The sequence below is a fragment of the Synchiropus splendidus genome, chromosome 1 (assembly GCF_027744825.2).
Source record: "Synchiropus splendidus isolate RoL2022-P1 chromosome 1, RoL_Sspl_1.0, whole genome shotgun sequence".
Taxonomy (NCBI): Eukaryota; Metazoa; Chordata; class Actinopteri; order Syngnathiformes; family Callionymidae; genus Synchiropus; species Synchiropus splendidus.
The window spans coordinates 62,883,484-62,901,330 of record NC_071334.1 but is presented as its reverse complement, the minus strand read 5'-3'; the positions used below and the strand labels follow the sequence as shown (position 1 = coordinate 62,901,330).

The 17,847-nt window shown below is 41.9% G+C and overlaps 2 protein-coding genes across 2 annotated transcripts; both read right to left on the bottom strand.

Annotated features, from left to right (window-relative positions):
- Positions 1–861: 861 nt before the first annotated feature.
- LOC128749899 (tetraspanin-7-like) lies at positions 862–2,783 on the bottom strand. Its single transcript, XM_053849903.1, has 7 exons — positions 2,642–2,783; positions 1,672–1,860; positions 1,528–1,602; positions 1,365–1,460; positions 1,143–1,298; positions 999–1,082; positions 862–930 (listed from the first exon to the last, which is right to left on the bottom strand). Exons 1-7 carry the CDS (start codon positions 2,723–2,725, stop codon positions 862–864), a joined length of 753 nt encoding a protein of 250 aa, XP_053705878.1. The 5' UTR covers positions 2,726–2,783.
- Positions 2,784–2,935: 152 nt separating this feature from the next.
- Positions 2,936–17,703, bottom strand: xdh (xanthine dehydrogenase). Its single transcript, XM_053850169.1, has 34 exons — positions 17,413–17,703; positions 16,391–16,448; positions 15,487–15,583; positions 15,299–15,407; positions 15,065–15,191; positions 14,289–14,350; positions 13,005–13,184; positions 12,795–12,939; positions 12,611–12,703; positions 12,351–12,502; positions 12,149–12,242; positions 10,696–10,805; positions 10,443–10,627; positions 10,219–10,381; positions 9,647–9,733; positions 9,405–9,574; positions 9,208–9,334; positions 9,013–9,132; positions 8,846–8,942; positions 8,643–8,767; positions 8,438–8,571; positions 7,255–7,342; positions 7,096–7,182; positions 6,746–6,937; positions 6,537–6,682; positions 6,151–6,232; positions 5,688–5,783; positions 5,323–5,526; positions 5,185–5,237; positions 4,430–4,544; positions 4,129–4,194; positions 3,872–4,060; positions 3,636–3,803; positions 2,936–3,553 (listed from the first exon to the last, which is right to left on the bottom strand). Exons 1-34 carry the CDS (start codon positions 17,518–17,520, stop codon positions 3,503–3,505), a joined length of 4,080 nt encoding a protein of 1,359 aa, XP_053706144.1. The 5' UTR covers positions 17,521–17,703; the 3' UTR covers positions 2,936–3,502.
- Positions 17,704–17,847: the final 144 nt, after the last annotated feature.

The window sequence follows — 17,847 nt, the reverse complement described above, 5'->3', positions numbered from 1 at the left end:
ACGACACCATGAAACTATTAGGTAATATTTTCTGCCTTTCCATCAAAACTTACAGTTTGTTTAAAATAACAATAATAGTTGTGTTGTTTCCATCAGTGAGCAGTTTAATACGGCCCAGACCGGAAATAAATAGTAAGGATTCAACTGGATTCTGGCGCCATCTACAGGTTAAGTATTTAAAATGCAACATGTAGGCTTCTCGAAATAAGACGTATTAAATGTGATTTCACTGTTTTGTGGTTCTGCATTTCCACTGAGTAGGTCATCTGTGGTGAACAAGCAACTTATCGAACAGCAACCTGATGTTTTACTGGGGTACACTTTATCCTCCATAGTTGTTCAATGTCATTACTATTATTCCTATTCCTATTCCTATTCCTATTCCTATTAATATTCTTATTCTTATTCTTATACTTATTCTTATTATTATTGTTGCTGTTGTTTTTATGTGGATGAGATACATACCCTTAAAAAAATCAGAAGCATTATTTACAAATATTATTTTGAAAATTTGTTTTCTGCAAACAAAGCTTAATATTATGTAGTTTTTGGTAATCTTTTATTAAAATAAAATTTAAAAAAAATTTAAATGTAAACAAATCATTCATCAAAACTCAAAAATGACATTGCAGTGTTAGAATTATTTTTATTTTTGAGAGTTCTGTAACATCATACACAAGAGGTCCTATAAAGTGAAACAAATAGTTACACATTGCACAGCATGACACGACAAAACGTCGGGGCATAAGACAACAGCTTTGCAGTGGTGGCGCCACAGATTTCACCTGAGATTGATGAGGAAAAAAGGCGGGTAAACAAGCAGCAGCAAGTGAACAGGTGTGAAGCTGGAATACGTACCTGTTAAACCATCTCATACTGGTTTACATTCATAAATCGAGACAAACAGCAGGCCAGCAACGTCCCGATCAACTGTGACACAATTTTACCAAACACGTAACTACACTGGAGATGAAGGACAACGGACATCATGACATCACCTGAGAGAATGCGATCCCAAAAGTGACACCTGCAATGATTCCTATGTTGCCCTCAATGAATGAGGTCACCAGCTCATAACACCCCTGCAAAGCAACGCATTGATGAGCAAAGTTGTGTGTGTGTGTCAGAATGTTTTCACTCACTTGTTTGTAAACCTTACGAGCCACCAGACTTGAGTTCTTCAAGTCGGATGTGTTGCAGTCGGAGAAGGTGATGCAGCAGCTGGCAGGAACCCCACCACCCGGGAAGTAAGCACTGTTGAACCAACTAGTGTAGTTGTAGACGCCACAGCAGTGGAGCTGCAGACAGAGCAATTCAGCAACACGCTACTGAAGAACATAGTTCTGAAAGAGAGTGGAACCAACTCTGCGCTGGACGTCATCAACCGCTAAACTTTTGTCGTCCCGTCCATCGTATCGGAACACTGCTTCACTGTAGGTCGTGAGGAACGTCCCTTTAATCTGCGCATGGAAAGAGAAAGGGTGTAAACAAATAAGATGTATCCAGAAAAACAGTGTATCTGGGAACCTCATGGCGGAAGATGAATCCTGATATTCCAGCTATAAGTTCAGTCAGGAAGACAAGAACCAGGAGGCCAGCGTACTGCTCATGAGAGGTCGGAGTTAGGGGTCTGTACCCACCAGGATCATGCTTTGTTTGATCATGTCTCACCAATCGTAGTGTCCACGGGCGTCCTTTGCAAGTAGCGAAGCAGCCAAATAGGCCAAACAGCACAATGGCAGCCCCTGTGCCCATGAGCATGTAGGGAGCGTTGGATGGCCCACTTGAAATCAGAAGCATGTACGGACTCAGAGTGAACTTCCACCATAGACCCACTGCCACCAGGACCACACCCATCACCTAGAGTGGTCCGAGGTCAAAGGTTCACGTAAGTCATGTAGGAGAAACACAGGAAGACATCCAGAACCAGACATTATGTCACGCAAGAAAAGCACTGAATTTCACAATTAAAGAAAAAATATGGACAAAATGAAGAACACTGAGTCAGGTTTATGAAGCCCACTGAGAGAGCTGTATCAAAAAGAAACAAATGCTCTTGGATGAAGCTCGTACCGACACCAGGGCCCATGTGAGGACGGCCTTAAAGGTGAAGGAGAAATTAAATGTGAGAAGAATAAAAGAAGGAAAGAAAGTGTCTTAGGGAATCCCATTCTTGATCGGTTAATCCGAAAAATATGGAAATAATAATAAGCTATTTCAATGCCCTCATATCAAGCCTATTTTTAGATTTTCATTATCATCCCAGTGTGGAATCTTCCACCTCACTCCTCGCCTCGTCGCCTGCCCTCCTGACCCAGGTCTTCCCTCCCATGTGACTGGTGATATCTATGCTATGTATGTTTGAAAACCACAGAAGAAAGAAAAGATAAAAACAAAATATTCAATATCAATATCAAACGTTATGCGTTGTCTCAATTATGATCCAAGATTTTACATGTATGACTCAATAGACATGTAGCGGAAAATGGCAAATATTTCAGGCCTAAAACTCAGTGGTTAATAACCCATTCCTGATTCCTATCCACCCGTAAACAACCAACAAGGAAACAAGAAGCATTTGTGCTGCTAGGTCAAGATGATGAGCCAGATTAGGAGCAAAAACAAAATAAATATTTCAGACCCAGAAGACGAAGGAGTAGGTGAGCAGCAGAATCTTCACACAGAAAATCACTGGTTTTGTCTCCATTCTGCGACGAGCCATCATGATACGTTTTCTCCCCCGGTACAGATGAACCTTGGTCCTCTCTCCTGCTGGGGCTGCTTCACTCCGAACACTTTTGACTAATGATCATGCAGCTGACACATGACATCACACGCATGTGTGAAAATGATGTCACTTCCTGTTTGCAGGTGAACATTGTTGGTCAAACATGAGGGAAATTTTTGTTCAATTTCATTTTATGTTGAAGTTAGAGATGAAAGCAGTGAAACAAAATACAGAAAATACAGAAATATTTATTTAACAGACATGGATTAACACAATTGCATTGTGTGGGTTATAACAAAATTTGTCAACGAAAATACATAAGAACACAAGAATCAAGGACTCATTTTTTTTTTTTTGATTTGCAAAATGAATCTTTGATATTAACTGTTCATGGGAAAAGTGTTAGTTGGGTAAATGACTGTATTATTAAAAACATTAGGAGCCACAAGGCTAGCAAGGTAATATCTTAGCCTATCAGCGAGCTTGTTCACTATGATTCCTACAGTTAGTTGATCATCATTGTTGCTTATAATGGAAAACGTCAATGTTTTTCATGTATAGAATAAATGTCCATTAAAAATCTTCTATTGAAACATCATGCAAAATCAAACAGGGTAAATTATTCCTGATAGTTCACAGTGTTGGTTGGTTTAAATTCAGTACTGAACTTTACGGCATCAAAAAGGATGGACAGAATGAAACAGTGTTTGGGACGGTCCTGAGGATTCACTGTCATGTTTCTTGTCTTCTGAGCTGGACTTGAATGCGATGAACCTAAACCTGCACGGACCAAGGTCTGAAGCTTCCATGCTGGAGTGGAGGGCACTGTAAGTGAAATAACAGACATTGAGGCGACTTAATAACAAGATAAAATAGGTGTCATTATGAAAGCGGCAAAAGTTTGTACCATGTTGGTGAATCTGTCACAGCATGCATTCCGAATCCTCTCTGCGGAGGCGGGGCTGTCCAGCCTGAATGGCCCGCTGATGCCTGACTCTGCGCGTGCAGCACAGATGGCATCTTTGATGGCAAAAAACGCTGACGCTGCCAAGAACAGAGGAGGCTCGCCAACAGCCTGCACAGGACAAAAAGATGACTTTCACCATCAAGTTTGAGGATTACGTCTGTGGTCGTCCAGCTTACCTTGGAGGCAAAGATGGCTCTCTCATGTGAGGCATTTCGGAGGAGCGAGACAGTCAGCCGGGTAGGAATGTCTCCGAAGCCGGGGATTTTGTAGGAGCCCGGCCCCCGAGTGAGGAGGACGCCAGATGGGGAGTAGTGAAGCTCCTCCAGAGTAAAAAGGCCCTGACCCTGCATGAATGCTCCTTCCACCTGCAGATGACAAAGGTCGACGGTGACAAATCAGAAGCAAATCTGAGGTTCACTCAGAAGGTTTTTACCTGTCCAATGTCGATGGCTGGGTTGAGGCTGTTCCCAACATCCATCACGATGGTCGTGTTTAAGTTCTACGAACAACGCAGGCAGCATGGATCTCATTAGAATCAAACATACGCTTTAGGCGAACCGTTATTTGTAATTCCTGCACAGACTGCAAAAAATGCAGTGAAGTTGGCCATGGATTACTTGTCACAGAGCTGCCTCAAGTTGTATTACAAGTTTGATAGTATCGTGGCCGCTCATGATTCAAGACCAATGGAATCCTTCCTTGACTTGTAGCCAATGTCATCTCAAGTCACTGACCTTGAAGGAGCCTGTCAAACAGTCGATCTCCACCTCAGAGCAGGCCACACCATAGCTGAAGTAATTAAAAACTCGCCCAGAGTTGGAATCAAAATCATATCCAAGATCTGGTGTCCTGAAAGACCAATAGATCAAAGAGATGCAGTTGAAATTGTTCATCTAAATCAGGGGTGGGCTATTTCCTCAGGGGGCCAAAAGAAGAAGAAAAAGAGTCATACATGCAACTCAAAGGTTGTTGTTGAAATATTACAGAAAATAGAGGGAAAATGTAACTAGAATAGCATATTTGATTATATATTTTTTTCATTTCATATACATGTGCTTCACGCATTCATATCATCACAAATCATATTTAGGTATATATATATATATATATATATATATATATATATATATATATATATATATATATATATATATATATATACTCTTTGTTACTTTATTATTATTTTTTTGAGGGACAAAACATACGTTTAGAATGAGCATTACTCTTTAAAATAACTTCATTATCATTCAATAGAACTATCAATGGAGGAAGAACACATACAATGGGGAAGAGACAATAAAGTAACAACAACACAATAAATTGTAATTACTGATGAAAGCAGGACAATTTCTTTTGGTGTTTTGCTATGACCTCAGGACGGCCATGTAGGTACAAGTAAAGTACCGCATTTGACCCCGGGGCCACACTAAAATATGTTCTATAAAATCTCCTACTAAATCACTGTAAATAAGAGCTTGACAACACTCACTTGTAGAAACCGTTGGCACTCAGGTTCACTCTGTCAAAGTATGCTGCCGTCACCTAGGACACCAAGTGTTGAGTATTTTAGTTGGAAAACCTGGGAAATGTAATCTTAAGATAACATTTGACGGGTAGACAAACCAACCCAATCTTCCCATGATCCTTTGGGGTTCTTGCTGCGGTATGGCTGGAGACGCTCATTAAGGATCATGCAAGCGTCCTGCACTGCAGCCCCGTTGAGGTCAGAGGAGGCAGAGGCAGCAGTGGGACTGGCGTTAGGAACCGTGTTGGTGCTGGTCTCTGAGATGTGAATCTTAGAACAGGGAACTCCCAGAACCCTGCTGGCAATCTGTGGAAATGCAGAGACAATGCTTGCTTACAATGATTTCAATTATATACAAAAAAACTTTGATGAATATAGAAATAAAATACGGGACAGGACTCGATTGGGGTGAGCTGAGAGTAAGACTTATTTTGTGGTGGAAAAAATAACAGCTAACAGAACTGCACCTGGACCATCTTGGTGTGGAGTCCTTGTCCCATTTCAGTTCCACCGTGAGTCACAAGAACCGAACCGTCAGTGTAGATTAGGACCAGTGCCCCACCCTTGAAAAGAAATGTAACCGGAAGATACAAATTGAGCACAGCAACATTGAGACACAGGATCGATAATGTGTGAGAAAGAACACCCCTTGAAGTTGTGACTTGAGAAACCGTGTGATATGCAACAGCACATTTTGTAAGCTAACAGTGGGCTGTGTAAAATCAATTCAAAAGAGGGAGAAAAGCTGTAACAGGTGACTTTTCGATCCACATTATTCATTATTCAATCTTAAAACTCATTTTCACGAACTTCCCCTCGGAGTCCTCATCAGTCTGCTCTTCTAGATAGAAAACAGTTTTATGAAAGGTTTGAGGTCAATGGTTGCAATGGTCACATGGGCATGCTGAGCTGGCTGGTACAATACTTGACCTGGTTGAGAAAGGTGGCAGTGAAACTGATTCCAAACTTTGTAGGGATGATGGCGAGACCTCTTTTGGTCCATCGATTTTGTCTAAAACACAAGATAAATATACGACTGAATGAAAAAAAGGAACCATCAGGAGAAGTGAAACTTGTTGAAATAATAGGATTTGTGAATCACATGATGAAGTAACATGTCTCTGAAGTCTTTGTTTTTCTGAGTGTAACATGACTCACACACACAAGAGAAGGCAGAGATTTCTGGTTGGCATTGGGTAAAGCGGAACTGAAAGTGTTTCCTCAGAAATCTAAGAGGATGTGTTCCACATACTTAGTGGGTTTGATGCCTAAAAATGTGTGGGACGAGCATCTAAGCTTAATATAGGTATGTTCACCTGTTGTAGTTATCAACCGCAGCTCGACGTTGTTCGTATCCGGAGCGGGTCAAGGCCTCATCCCAGCAGCGGTCCAGAGTTATCTGATCCAGCACCTGATTGTAGGGAGTCAGGTCTCCTTGCTTGTAAAGGTTGGTTTGTCGCACCTGCAAATGTAGCATAAATTAAGCCACTTGTTTTCAAATTGTAAAAAAGAGAGAGCCAGCGACCTGGTCCGCCGGCAAGTTCAGACTCTGAGCCACATCATTGATCCAGTTTTCAGCGATCATCATCCCCTGGGGCCCACCGAAGCCTCTGAAGGCCGTGTTGGAGGGCAGGTTAGTGCGACACAGGTAGCCAGTGCCCTTCACGTTAGCAATGCTGTACGAGTTCTCCATATGGAACAGGGCACGCTCCATGACCTGTGCACACGAGTCACATAAGCAAGAGTGCGGTGCAATTCTGACCCTCAGGGCTACAGTTGGAGGGTCACTAACAGTCTGCACTCTGAAAGTGACAGTGATTTCAAGATCACAAGTAGTGTTGTGAGGTGAGCAGATGTGGTTTCTAGGTGACTCACAGACAAAGACAGGTCGCGGGAGTTTCCTGCGTTGCTGTAGTATGACACTTCCAGCGCTACAACCTTCCCGTCGTTCATGTATCCCACCTGCAGAGGACAAAGATGCAAAACTTCCATGGTACTTTATCTGGTACTATCCATCGAGTTGTGACTTTCTACCTTGTATTTGGCGTAGAAGGGGTGTCGCCCTCCAGTTATCAACATGTCCTCATCTCTGTCCAGCATGCACCTCACTGGCCTCTGCAGTCTGGAACACAGAAAAAAATGGTCAATGGTCCTACTTATATAGCACTTTCCTTTCTTATCCAGCAACCAAAGCGCTTTACACTAGTCACCCATTCACACACTGACGGCAGTAGGCGGCAACGCAGCGCACCATCTGCCATCAGGAGTAAACCAGGGTTAAGTGTCTTGCTCAGGGACACAACGGCATACGTCAGGAGCAGGGATCGAACTGGCCACCTCGAGGACCGTACCATCCAAGCTGTGTCGCCCCTAGATTTGGGTCTGTTTTATGAACCTCTTCTGTTGCTGTTACGCTGTTTTCACCTGTTTGTTTGGGACTGGTCCTGGTTAATAAAATATGATCGTCTAAAGCAGGATTGTTCAACTCCATCAGACTGACTGACTGACAACAGAGGAGACCGTTAGGTGTTCTTCTTGAAATCCAAACATTCTCATATGCTTCAGTTTCTATTTCTAGATTGGCACTTCCTGTTTCCTTGTTTGTTTTTTTGTGATCTGCCAAAGATGTTGCTCCCCAGAGGGGTGGCTATTGTGCAACCATCAGACCTGGACAGCCACACAATCTGGTCTCCAGTCAGTTTGTTTGTCGCTCTCCTGTAATCTCATTGTTTGGATCTACCGTTTTACTGTTTCCCAGCATCGCCAGTGTTTTATTGCTGTGAGGACTGTTTAAACAACTGAAGTCCTTTTAGTTGTAGTGTTGCACTGCCGCACTGAGGCTCTAGTCAGCGGCCCATCTGTTATACTTTCTTTTAGACTGGTGTGTTTTGATCTGTATTGGAGTTTTCTCTCCTTTTAGGATTGCATTCAAGAAATGTACATGTAAACGTACATGTCACACATTCATCTGCTTTTGCTTTTCACCTGAGTCTGTAGAAACCTTTCAAGGTGCATTTTGACATCCACTTGCTCTGCCATCTAAGGCTGAATCTTGAAGACTCATCTTTGTATGGTAGGTCTTGAAATCTACACCCCCTCTATTTTTGGTGACTAGCAGAACACTTGGTGCCTGGGCCCTGAATTTGAGGCAAATGTACCTACACAAATCTGTGAAAGCTACGGCAGTGTAAAAACAGAAGGGAAACGGTGCACCTACTTGTTAGCAGCCACTGCTACGACGGTTGAAAGTATTGTGGTCCGACTTTCTTTCCCTCCAAATCCTCCGCCCATCCTCTTTACGCGGACCAGTACTCGGTTAGCAGGAATGCCCAACACATTTGCCACACAACTCTAGAACACAAGGAAAAACACATTGATGGTTCTGACTCTAATACAGACAATGAGGGTGATAGTGACTTCACCTGTGTTTTTGTGGCAGCCTGTGTGGACACAAACAGCTCCATCTCATTGTCCTCTCGCCGCGGAACGGCCAGTGTAACGTTTGTTTCCAGGTAGAAATGTTCCTGACCGCCTATGTGCATCTCCCCTATTGTCAAACAATGATACCACGAATCAGACTTCACTGCACAGCGATGGAGGTTCATTGCGATTTTAGAGATCCCACCTTCTAAGATTTGATCAGCCTGCCTGAACCCAGCCTCCAGGTCACCTTTCTGGAGAGTTCTGATGGGCTCGTAGAAGGACTTAGCAGCAATGGCTTCCTGTTACACAATATCCAGAGACTTCAGAGGGTTTGGTTTGTTGAAACTGAGTTGTGTTGTTCTTGCTCACCTGAATGGTCACAATAGGTGGAAGCTCTTCGTACTCAATTTTGACCCTCTTGGCAGCTCTTTGCGCATTCAGTTGGGTATCTGCCACAACGGCTCCAATGACATGACCCACACATGTCACCTAAGGATGGAGAGATCAGATGATTAGCCTCCACAAGTCAAGGTCACAGCGGACGTTAGCAGCGTGGATCAACACCTCCCGATCAGCCATGACCGTCTCATCCTTCAGTGACACTCCTGTTCTGTTGCTACCAGGAATGTCCTCAGAAAAGACACAACAAACAACTCCAGGGGAGGACTCGGCTTCCGAGGGGTCAATGGAGCTGAAACAGATGAATTACCAATTATACACACAAACTCATAGGCTTTTTCTGTTGTTGTATTTGATCTTACAGAATGAGTGCATGTGCTTTGGTGCTGGTCACAAGTGCCAGGTACAGCTCGTTCTCATACAGAGGGATGTCGTCACAGTAGACCGCCTCGCCGGTCGCCTGCTTCAGCGCTGACAGATGCATCAGTGGATGGCCAACCACGTCTTCCTTGCTCTGCCCGTCTGGCACCGCCTACAAGACACACAGGTATTGAATCCATCATCCATCAGACGTAAACAAGGAGGGACTAATTGGAAGCTGTACCTGAAATATCTGGGCGCTAGAAGGCGTCTCGGGGTGGTAAATCTGGGTCGCACTTAGGCAGTTGGGGCTGATCTGCACATTCTCCCCCTGCCGAAACATACAGATCTGGTTAATGACTAATGAGCGGAGAGGAAAAGTGCATTTTGGTTTGGTAAACTGAGTGTTCTATTTTATGATCCGCTTCAATCCTGCTCTTGTTACAACAGTGTAGTTCTCAACTCCTTAACCATGGCACACTGGGCAGCAGTTACAGGATGTAGCTTTTCACGAAAATATGTTCTCTAAATATTAATATAAACAACTGACCTAACCTTTGTACAATAAACTGATATTTAATAATAAACTATTCCACCGTTTCAACTAAAATGTTCTTTATTTGTGTCCTCTAAGTAATGTTTAAAAGGGGCCAGAATCTGTCAAGGTACAGGGTCAGCAAGCCTCTAAAACCCAGAATGCACTGCCGTCCAGCAGGCATGCATGTGTGGCATAAAGTAGCTAGCTTCCCGGTGATACCATTTATCTCTCTAGGGCTCATGAGCTCACGACAGGATTGCCCTCCAGCACCCACTAACCTCTCTTTGAAGCTTCTGCAGGACAATCAGGTAGAACTTGTAAAAGAGACTGAGGGTCAACGTTTGCCGGTAGGTCACCATTCCACCAGGGGCTGAGGGATCCAGGGTCATTTCCTCAGCCAATGAGCAACAAGCCACCTGCAGAAGCTCCTCCCCCCAGGACCTATGGCATAACAAGTTCAGTCATCCAAGTGTGAGCATTTTGTATTCTGTGTGGTACATGCCTTCCTTGCAGTTTGTTGGCCGTGGTCTTCGCCATGATTGTGGTCGCTGACATCCCGCCGTAGCTCATTCTGACTTCCTCAACTACACTTGTGCCTGGGGTGAAGGTGACACTCATGGCTGCAGTGACAATGCTGATGTCATCTTCTCGACGAGGAGATTGTTTGAAGACGGAAACAAACTGATACTGCAGGGCAAATAAAGCAAAGAAGTCACTGGCTACCCAACACGGAACTACTCTGATATATTCTGTACCTTCTTGCTGAAGGGGATTTGGATAGACAACAGCAACTCCTGAGGTCTGACTATTGTCTTTCTGTAACCTGTGAAGAATCCATCGTCCATCCTGACAACACGACAGCCCTCTGAAAATGAAAGGTTAACGGAGTGAGATCTCACTTCGACAGAATGTCCAGACATATGAAAGTTGGAGGCAAGTGCTGTGTGTGCAGCATTTTGAAAAATTCACAAGACCATACAAGAAATGGGTTGAACAAATCCACCAGACTGGTCACTATAAATCGGGGATGGGCAATTCAAGAAAAAATCAGTCTTGAATGTAACTTGGAATTTGTTGCTCAGCTATTATTAAATGCACTGGAAAATGTAATGAACATTGAAATATAAATCAATATAACTCAATATAAATTATAAACATATAGTTGTCAAACTAAGAATAAAACATGAATCAATCAAGCAGTTTTTATAAAGTAACACATTTCAGCATCTTTTATTTATTTTTAGTGACCAACTGTACAATGAGGCAAAGAAGGTAAAGGCATAATATAAATAGTTGATGAGTCATATTTAGAATTCAAATGGTAATTAATAACCTCATGAAGGTCTCCGTTCCGCACTTTGCCCATGTCTGCTATACAATGATCATTGAACAGACGCCCACAAAAGGAGGAAACATTAGAATCGAGATTTTATGATTCTGATTCCATTCATTGATATATCAGTATGTTGTCATGAACTTCACCCTCAATAAAATATACTCCCCCCTTGCATTTTCAATTGCTTCTATTTTTCTAATATTTAGCTTCTTTTAAAGTCATATTAATGTCAATATTTTGGATTACAATTGTCATAAATTATAAATCTTTAGGAGCTCTGTTTCTGTCTTTTTAAGGATTACTAACAAATGGCTAAACTCAACCAGGACCAAACATAACCAAACATGCATACATGCACACGTACTACATCTTCAGTTAACCAAGGCTTAGTCCAGTTGTTGGAGCCTAACCCAGCAGTCTTTGGGCGAGAGGCAGGAATATACAATGGAGTACTTCACAGGGCACTCACACCATTCACACACACACCTAGTGATATGTACATATATTTACTTTCACTGACATTTAAGCCCTCCAAACCAGGGTCACTAAACTGTTCCAGAAAGGTGACCCCTGCACTAAACCAAGATGTCCTCACAAGAAGGTGGCTTGTCAAGACCAGGCGCAAGTTTTGACAAGACACACACACTTGGACAACACTAACGCAAATGCATTTACAAATGAAACCGATGACTGACTTTCTGGTGTTTCTTAATTCCAGCAGTCAAACCCATCACAAAGAGAAATAGGAACCCTGAACACTAAACGGTTTAAGAGCAACTGTAAGTGAATTTTGACACTCAAAGTTAACACAAAGTTAAAGTTTGATCTCCTGACAAATATTAAACCGGTGACCTTTTTCTATCCATACGTACCTTTGTCCACAAGGGTTAGTTTACAGCCAGCCACCATAAAGACTGGGTTCAGGTCAGAGATTGGACTAGCAGTCATGATGTTCCCACCCACTGCCTTAAACACAAGAGAAATTGTGTTGTATTTTTAGACAGTGGCATCAGAATACTTCATTTACAACTGTGGGTGTCATGACAACAATTTGTGGAATTGGCGTGAACTCACTGCAACGTTGCGGATCTGCTGTCCTGCAAACCAGCGCAGCTGCTCAAGCACAGCGACGAAGAACTCAGTCTGACAAGGAGGAAGAGTTGCAACTGCCTGAGTCAGCACAGCACCCATGTGGCTGAGAGTACACGCCGCACCAAATTCAATCCCTACACACACATACACAAGTATAGTTTCGTCAATATGTGTGATAGGGATGCAGGTGGAGTGGGATGTTATCAGGAAAATATTCAACAATGACCCAGGTTTGTGCTCACCTTCATCATTTTGAGTCACCATGTGGAGCTCAGCAACGTAAGTTGGAGCCAAAATGACTGGATAAACCAAATTTTTAAACTTCACTTCTATACCTGTGAAATGCAAAAGAGAGTGAATGAAAACACCCAAATGTTTAACCCTCATATGTGCTTGTGCGCACGTGGAGAGAAGAGTGTCCCTCACCCACTTCAGTGTTTCCCACTACCACTTTAGCTTCAGGATTTTCCCACTTGAGCAACAAGAACTCTTCCAGACTTTTGGGTTGTATCCAAGTTACTGTTCTGCCATGGAAGCGCATGGATTGGGGCTTCTGAACCCTGGTTAAGGACTTCACAACGGTTGTTGGTTTAATATACTGCGGACAGCAGGTGTTTGTGTACACACAAGTCTCACCATGAGTTCTGGTGGGAAGATCACTTCTTGTGTGGGGTCAAATGGTGCGAAGGCAGCGGGATGAAACAGCTGTGGAGGCCCCACTTGGATGCTGTCTTCTTCCCCTTCCTTCTCAGCAGAATTGCCATTTGTCATGCAGCACCCGTTGCTCCGCCCACTCCCGCCACAGCAACCACCCTCCTGGAGACAGCAAAGATCAGAAAGATAATGTGATGTCATTAAAAACACAATAAAACCTCAATGAGAATCAGCATCAGCACCCGGCCTGACTAACACTGAATGTCACAACATCACAGAAGATCAACATCCATGAGTCCATGAGTCATGAGCTCAAACAGAACCAGCTCATAAAGTCCTTTTGAAAAAGACTAAAGTTTTCAGTAGTTTTTTTTGTTTTGTCTTTTTCTTTCCACTAACTTTCATGATAATTTTTGAGATTTCGTCAATTTAATTTTTTTCAGCCAATGTACAATGGGAGAAAGAAAATGAAAACTTTGAGAAATTAAATATTAGAATGAGGATTTTATGATTCCGATTCCCTTCATGATATTAACAACATGGCATGTTTTTGTTACACAAACACGCACACACATTTGTTGCACTAGCTTTGTGAGGATCTCTCATTGCCATAACACTTTCCCCAGCCTCTCACCCTTAACCTAACCATCCAAAACACATGGCTAACCTTTACCAGACTCTGAACCAAACTTGCGCCCGATTATAATTAACTACTTACTGAGGTTTTAACCTTCTAAACCTTTTGAGGACAGGCCAAAAAGTGTCCTCACAAGAAGGTGGCATGTCAAGACTGTCAAGCATGGCCAAACATGCCCAACCACACTACAACAAATACAATGACTGTCATGCACACAACACTAAAACAATGACATTTACACATACACATCCATGTGTTTCACAATTCCAGCAGTTAAACCCATCTCATAAAGACAAAACAGTGTAAGAGAAATCGTATCACACTCATGAAAAGGTCTTTCTTCTGACAAACACTAAAACCACTGACCTTTTTTCAATAGTTTTTGAAATAAACAACAATAATAATCTATGAAGTCGAAGTCCAGCAGTCAATAATGGAAACTCAACACAAATGGAGGACTTCCCAGCGAATAGAATCAGAGTAAATATTGCATAATGGGAATGGATGTTTTTCTGAGCTGTTGAAAAAATCCCACAGGGTGCAGACACCCAAACATGAAGTTGTATCTGACAGAACTTTGACAGTTGATTGACTACCGGTTCATTTGTCTTGTTCTCTAGCTCTCTTACCACCGTGAAGGTCTTGTATCCCTCCAAGATTGGTCGGTATCCAGTGCAGCGACACAGATTTCCTGGACAAAGAAACATTAAAGTCTCTATCATGGAACTGGAGGCATGAGAAAAACTGATAAACCTCAGGTTAATTTGAAAACGTACACAGGCCTCATTTCAAGCCCAGTGTTTCCTGTAACTGATTTTGTCACTCTTGGTGAGCTGGAGAGTTTGAACTGTCCTCTCTGGAACAATCATTGTCAGACTGTCCTGTTCACGGTGAACTCCACGAGTGAGCGTAAACTGTGTTTGACTAATGTGTTTGTTGTTTGGTCGCCAGCCCTGTCCTTCGCATTCAGTCTTGGTTCAGCCAGTTTATGGACAGTTGTCTCGTTTTTTTGAAAGTCCAAAGCTCGGCTGATCTCTCTTCCTGATACAATGTTGCGTAGCATTTCTGTGGTTGTAAAACGTGAGACCATTTCAAAAATGTAAAAGGCATTTTTCTTTATTATGGACAGAGTTCTAAACTTTAAATAGCTTCCAGAGATACCTTAATTTTACCAACATATTCACTGTATAAAAGGTTTGCTTTTCCTGCAGAATTTCACAAACAACAAACAAAGTCACTTTCTCTGACATGACAAAATTTGTTACATATATAAACTGCTAACCGCTCTTGAGTGACTGCCCCAGTAGGTATGAGCATGCAAAACACTCCTTTACCAGAATACATCATCCCTAAATATGTATCCATCAGGATGCTTTTTCATTGAAAAAAGAGGACGGGACACTACCTTGGAACGCCTCCTCTATGTCGGCCATTGTTGGTTTGGGCTTGTTCCTGAGCAGGGCATACATGGACATAACAATTCCTGGTGTACAGAATCCACACTGAGAACCATGAGACTTTGCGATTCTTTCCTGGACACAAATCACATTTTTTTTCAACAAAAGATTAGACTAGTGCACATGGAAAACTACATTATTATTAATAGTAGCAGTATAGTGTGTCACTTGGATGGCTTTACCTGAACAGGATGTAGTTTCCGTGCCACGCTGCCAATACCTTCCACAGTCGTCACAGCAACAAGGTGTAGGGAACATAGTGGTGCCAGGCAGGCATTGATGGCATGGTGACTGGGTGACACGGTTAAAAGAATAACTCGACAGAGATCTGCATGTAAATTAGCTGAACATGTGACCAAACCAAGGATACACCAGTTGCTGTGTGTGTGTTTGATATTTGGACAACATCACTGTGCAGGCCCCACATCCTCCTTCTGCACAGCCCAGCTTTGTTCCTGTGAGACCCACTAGTACACAAACACACACAGACACACACAAACTGAGTTACTTTTACAGGGGAGTTAATCATGAATCTAAGGGGAACATAATGCACCATAAAACACTTTTCTTGGTAAGTCAGATCCACACTGTTCTAGCAATATAATGCAATAGTCAATTGTGTTTATCACTGTGATATCTATGGACAACACGGATGACGATACTTGATTCTGATCTGAATTTATCAGCAGCAATATATTCTATAGAAATATAGAAATATTTTCTTCTGGTCGTTTTCAGCAGGGTACTTTCTAGTACCCTAGACAGTTTATGGACAGTTGTTTTGTTTTATTGAAAGTCCAAAGCTCGGCTGATCTCTCTTCCTGATACAATGTTGTGTAGCATTTCTGTGATTGTAAAACAAAAATGTAAAAGGCATTTTTTTAAACTTTAAATAGCTTTCAGTGACACCTAAATTTTACCGGCATATTCACTATATAAAGTGTTTGCTTTTCCTGCAGAATTTCCAAACAAAGTCACTTTCAAAATTTGTTAACATATATAACACCTTTTATCTACAAACATACGTTCTATGTTTATAGATACATTGACTTCATAATTTTGCCCTTTGTGTTGCATTTCAGGTTTTCTTGAATTAAGAACATTTAATCACTTAGGACAATAGTTGTCAGTAATGGATGACATTCAGTGTTTAAGGTGTTTTCACACTGTGGACAAAATAAAAGTTGAAGTTTTGAATGAAATTCATCAGAAATTTAGGATAACATGAAGTGCAATATGCTTGTTCATGTGTGCATGGATGTGAGTGGACATACATTTTCTTCTCAGATAAGTCAGCAGGGTCATTTCAGGATCTGGATTCTTCTCAACAATCTGGAAACAACAAACACATCAAATCCATTAAAAGAGCCCTCTATACAGTTGCAGTTACAGGCGTCTCCTCCTTTTGAGATATGGTTATCGCCACTAAATGGCTTCACTGCGCAGGGAATAGGCGAGCTAACTATGGCATCCACGATCAAGCCCAAAGTTCTCTCTTGGGTAGAGAAATCTGAGAGCAAACCTTGGAGCTAAACACACGAGCTTCATCATCTTTATCCTTTTAACACTTTATTTGAATAATTGAATCATAGGGTTAAAGATAACAATGTATCTTATGTCCATAATATGGTAATAATATAATAATAAGATCATTAACGTAGACCTCAACACATGATAATTTCATAAGCATGACACAACCCTAGTTAAGAAGAAGCTAATGAATAAAGAGGTTATTTCAATGTAACTCCGCTATTCTAGCTTCGATATTATCTAATAACTTACTTTCCACAGCTGGAAAATGACGTCAACAAAGCACGTATTGACGTCTCATTCAACGCCAAACAATTTGTTATTATTTCAAGTTAGAATTGTGTCTCATATTCAGAATAAATAACATCTTGTGTTGCAATAGTGCAATAGTTACGAGTGGGGAGCGAGCCCCCTGTTGCACAAGGTCTGGGTACTTAATTTTGTAACTTCCTAATTCACCGTGTAAACTTTTTATAAAAAAAAATGAATCCTGGTTATTTTTATTCTCTGTAATAGAATTACCTCTGAAAAAATACGGTCACTTTCGACAGTGTTGGTTAATTGCTTTAAGAACCAAAACACGACATTAAATACAACGTAGAAAGTGCTTAAACGTGAACGTATTTGTCGTCAATTTTTTGAATTTGGGGGACAAATATGATATATTTGATATATATATATTTGAGATATTTATAATCAAGACAGAAAAAGGACGTTATATGTTCCATCTGATGTCATTTAAAAATATGAATGAATAATAAATTACCTTCTTCCCATTAACGAAAAACACCAGCTCGTTCGAAGCGTGCGCGGCTCCATTCTTGGCTTCTTCCATGATCCGGTTCTGCTCCGTTATTCTGGCGCTTGTCTGCATCGACCTGAAGGTGTCAGTTAAAGTGAATGAAGTGTCACGGTAATGCTTCCTGGACCCGCCCCGAATATTCTCGTCCAACCTCAGTCGAACTATTCGAGTTGAAGTGATAAATTAGCGATTCACTTTTTCCGTAGAACCTTCACGGTACTTGAAGCGTGACCGACAACCCACCATCCTCCAGAGATCACGCAGCTTCTTCGCTCAATTATTTACCGACGAGGGTGAAAGGTTACAGGAGACAACAACAGAGCGCGTTCTAGCGAACGATCAGCTAAATGCATCACTGATAACAGTAAAAGAGTTGATTGGCTTTAATACATGAAGCTG